The sequence below is a fragment of the Electrona antarctica genome, assembly GCF_951216825.1.
Source record: "Electrona antarctica genome assembly, chromosome: 8".
Classification (NCBI taxonomy): Eukaryota; Metazoa; Chordata; class Actinopteri; order Myctophiformes; family Myctophidae; genus Electrona; species Electrona antarctica.
Window position 1 is genome coordinate 53,902,403 of NC_136789.1, and position 5,000 is coordinate 53,907,402.

Consider the following 5,000-nt stretch of genomic DNA (forward strand, 5'->3'; position numbering starts at 1 on the left):
TGGAACAGAGCCTTCATTAGTATCATTAACACTGACTCTGTTTGACCAGAATGGAACAGAGCCTCCATTAGTATCATTAACACTGACTCTGTCTGACCAGAATGGAACAGAGCCTTCATTAGTATCATTAACACTGACTCTGTTTGACCAGAATGGAACAGAGCCTTCATTAGCATCATTAACACTGACTCTGTTTGACCAGAATGGAACAGAGCCTTCATTAGCATGATTAACCCTGACTCTGTTTGACCAGAATGGAACAGAGCCTCCATTAGCGTCATTAACACTGACTCTGTTTGCCCAGAATGGAACAGAGCCTTCATTAGCGTCATTAACACTGACTCTGTTTGACCAGAATGGAACAGAGCCTTCATTAATTAACACTGACTCTGTTTGACCAGAATGGAACAGAGCCTCCATTAGCATCATTAACACTGACTATGTTTGACCAGAATGGAACAGAGCCTCCATTAGCATCATTAACACTGACTATGTTTGCCCAGAATGGAACAGAGCCTTCATTAATTAACACTGACTCTGTCTGACCAGAATGGAACAGAGCCTTCATTAGCGCCATTAACACTGACTCTGTTTGACCAGAATGGAACAGAGCCTTCATTAGCATCATTAACACTGACTCTGTTTGACCAGAATGGAACAGAGCCTTCATTAGTATCATTAACACTGACTCTGTTTGACCAGAATGGAACAGAGCCTTCATTAGCGCCATTAACACTGACTCTGTTTGACCAGAATGGAACAGAGCCTCCATTAGCATCATTAACACTGACTCTGTTTGACCAGAATGGAACAGAGCCTCCATTAGCATCATTAACACTGACTATGTTTGCCCAGAATGGAACAGAGCCTTCATTAATTAACACTGACTCTGTCTGACCAGAATGGAACAGAGCCTTCATTAGTGTCATTAACACTGACTCTGTTTGACCAAAATGGAACAGAGCCTTCATTAGCATCATTAACACTGACTCTGTTTGACCAGAATGGAACAGAGCCTTCATTAGCGTCATTAACACTGACTCTGTCTGACCAGAATGGAACAGAGCCTTCATTAGCGCCATTAACACTGACTCTGTTTGACCAGAATGGAACAGAGCCTTCATTAGTATCATTAACACTGACTCTGTTTGACCAGAATGGAACAGAGCCTTCATTAGCGCCATTAACACTGACTCTGTTTGACCAGAATGGAACAGAGCCTCCATTAGCATCATTAACACTGACTCTGTTTGACCAGAATGGAACAGAGCCTCCATTAGCATCATTAACACTGACTCTGTTTGACCAGAATGGAACAGAGCCTTCATTAGCATCATTAACACTGACTCTGTTTGACCAGAATGGAACAGAGCCTCCATTAGCATCATTAACACTGACTCTGTTTGACCAGAATGGAACAGAGCCTTCATTAGTGTCATTAACACTGACTCTGTTTGACCAGAATGGAACAGAGCCTTCATTAGCATCATTAACACTGACTCTGTCTGACCAGAATGGAACAGAGCCTTCATTAGCGTCATTAACACTGACTCTGTTTGACCAGAATGGAACAGAGCCTTCATTAGTGTCATTAACACTGACTCTGTTTGACCAGAATGGAACAGAGCCTTCATTAGTATCATTAACACTGACTCTGTTTGACCAGAATGGAACAGAGCCTTCATTAACACTGACTCTGTTTGACCAGAATGGAACAGAGCCTTCATTAGCGTCATTAACACCGACTCTGTTTGACCAGAATGGAACAGAGCCTCCATTAGCATCATAAACACTGACTCTGTTTGACCAGAATGGAACAGAGCCTTCATTAGCATCATTAACACTGACTCTGTCTGACCAGAATGGAACAGAGCCTTCATTAGCGTCATTAACACTGACTCTGTCTGACCAGAATGGAACAGAGCCTTCATTAGCATCATTAACACTGACTCTGTTTGACCAGAATGGAACAGAGCCTTCATTAGTGTCATTAACACTGACTCTGTTCGACCAGAATGGAACAGAGCCTTCATTAGCATCATTAACACTGACTCTGTTTGACCAGAATGGAACAGAGCCTTCATTAGCGTCATTAACACCAACTCTGTTTGACCAGAATGGAACAGAGCCTTCATTAATATCATCGGTAACAATGGAAGAAGGCCATTTTTCCAGTATGGCTGCCGTCCATAGAGCCTATTAATGCTGATATCCAGATGAATGCAGCTGTAACAATCAGCCCAGTCTGGAAGCATCATGCTTTCTTTCCACTGCGTCTGTGTGCGTGTGTGTGCGTGTGTGTGTGTGCGTGTGTGTGTGTGTGTTTCTGTGTGTGTCTGTGTGTGTGTGTTTCTGTGTGTGTGTGTGTTTCTGTGTGTGTCTGTGTGTTGCCTGGCAACCGTTCTGCTGAATCTAAAAAAAATACATTGCTTGACATTAGAATGAATATTTATGAATAGATTAATGATTTTTTTTTGGTAGCTTTTTCCCCCCGGTAGCCGGTACAGTGTAAAGTCTGTTTTAACTCTGAGAGTTACAGGCCTGTAAGGGTCCATTAGGTTCCTTTACTACAGGAACCCTGTTTGGTGTTTTAAGCATTATGTTATGCTATTGAAAAGTAGCAGATCTACAAGCTCGTAGCGCGGCACCGAGTGGCGCGCTACGAGCTTGTAGATCTCCTATTTTTGGAAAAATCATGAAAATGTGGCGCAAATCTTTGAATGTATATACGATTTTTAACTCAAATATTTTGCTTCTGGGGGGGTCCCTGGAACAACATATTTGCAGATGGGGATCGGCAGCCAATTCAATATATTTTTGGGCGTCCTTGACATGAAAATGTTTGAGAACCACTGACATAGAAACATGAGAACCACTGACATAGAAACATGAGAACCACTGACATAGAAACATGAGAACCACTGACATAGAAACATAAGAACCACTGACATAGAAACATGAGAACCACTGACATAGAAACATGAGAACCACTGACATAGAAACATGAGAACCACTGACATAGAAACATGAGAACCACTGACATAGAAACATGAGAACCACTGACATAGAAACATGAGAACCACTGACATAGAAACATGAGAACCACTGACATAGAAACATGAGAACCACTGACATAGAAACATGAGAACCACTGACATAGAAACATGAGAACCACTGACATAGAAACATGAGAACCACTGACATAGAAACATGAGAACCACTGACATAGAAACATGAGAACCACTGACATAGAAACATGAGAACCACTGACATAGAAACATGAGAACCACTGACATAGAAACATGAGAACCACTGACATAGAAACATGAGAACCACTGACATAGAAACATGAGAACCACTGACATAGAAACATGAGAACCACTGACATAGAAACATGAGAACCACTGACATAGAAACATGAGAACCACTGACATAGAAACATGAGGTTTTCGGAAAACTGTCAGGATTTAGAAGGCATTTGTAGAATCGTTCCTCGGGTCCAAATGGGTTTAAGCCCAAACCAATGGATGCAGTAGTAGTGTTTACTTAATGTATCTGTGCATTGTGATATGAATACGTACAGTAGTTTTGGTTAGCGTTGTGGTTTGGGCTTTAAGCCCAAAGGGGACTCCTTGGGGATAACAGGTGGATACTATATAGGGTGGTGGTCTTACCGTTGTCATCCAGAGAGAAGTCGTCCTGGGCGTAGCGGAACTTCTCTGGACCGCACGCGATGAAGACGTCGTCCTCCCCGAAGAAGTCCTGCAGGCAGGTCACCTGTAGGAGACAATCAATCAACAATTAATAATAATGATCTCTCTCTCTCTAGGTCGTCCTCAGACGAGCCCCTCCATCGTCGCTTCCAGTCATCCCCGTTCTCCATGCTTCTGGCCAGTTCGTTGGTGCTTTCCCGCGTCTTTTCTTGGGTACATCCACACACGTTAATGTGGTACGTACCCACGTGACAGGTGCCCATGTGTTGGTTCCCACAGCACTAGCCTGGCCCAGCCAAATGCAGCGTGCTTTCTAATGAATTGCATTTTTATAGCGCTTTTCTATGCTCAAAGCGCTTTACAATGGTCCATTCATTCATACATTGGGAGGTGAAGCGGCGAACAGTCGACGCCGGCGTCCTCACTTCCCACATTCACACGCCAACGGTGGCGAGCTCACACCGACCTATACTCATCTCCCCTTGCCCCCCTCCGCCCCTCCCCTGCCTGGTAGAAAACATAGCGGAGAAAACTGACGTCACTATATTGAGAGCGACGCCCCCTCTGCACTGTAGTTCACTCCCACTCCTAGACCAGGAAATGTATCTCGTTCCCCCAGACTTTCATGTTTTTGAGCCGTAGCGAACAGAAATAAATGCCTGCCAGGCTACCACATGGCACTAGCTTGCTGGCTGGCAGCTCTTATGATGTCTTTGGCAGTGTCCTGCTAGTCTCATTCTCCCGGCCGCTATTTTCTTTAATTGCTTAATGTATTTTTGTAAGTAATTGTGGTGGACTAAAAAAGTACAATATTTGCCTCTGAGATGTAGTGGAGTATGGAATGATAAAGTATGTACAATACTTAGTTACTTGAGCCAGCCGGACGGCATGCCGCGGGTTCGACTCCCGATCCCAACGGCCCTTGCCGCGTGTCTCCCCCCCCCATCTCTCTCCCCATTTCCTGTCAGTCTACTTTCAACTATCAATAAAGGCGGAAAAAGCCAAAAACATATTAAAAAAAAATCACACCCGTGTGAACTGAGTGGTGCAACTCCCCCCCCCCCCCCCCCCCCCCCCCCCCCCCCCCCCCGCCCCCCTCTAGCAGGCAACAGTGCAGCACTATCTCTCTCTCTCTCTGTTTCTGGCACCACAGCGCCACTTTTGCCCCTACTGGTACTCATAGTCACATAGTCACATAGGTGCACGGAAATTGCTGTTCCTTGGAGTGGTTGCACTCAAAAATAAATAGAATAATTGGTTACTTTGTGCTGCTATTGAACACAGGTC

The 5,000-nt window shown here is 44.4% G+C and overlaps 1 protein-coding gene across 2 annotated transcripts in view; it reads right to left on the reverse strand.

The window, feature by feature from the left end:
- Nucleotides 1-5,000, reverse strand: part of LOC306928189 (neuronal migration protein doublecortin-like) — a gene marked incomplete at both ends in the record, with an annotated part of 64,989 nt that overhangs the window by 13,937 nt on the left and 46,052 nt on the right. Inside the window, one exon of one of the 2 annotated variants that reach the window (XM_079508119.1) lies at nucleotides 3,675-3,777. In XM_079508119.1, coding sequence (XP_079364245.1) covers nucleotides 3,675-3,777 — 103 coding nt within the window. Of the gene's footprint in view, nucleotides 1-3,629; nucleotides 3,778-5,000 lie in introns of both variants that reach the window. The other variant, XM_079508118.1, reaches the window with a different exon arrangement.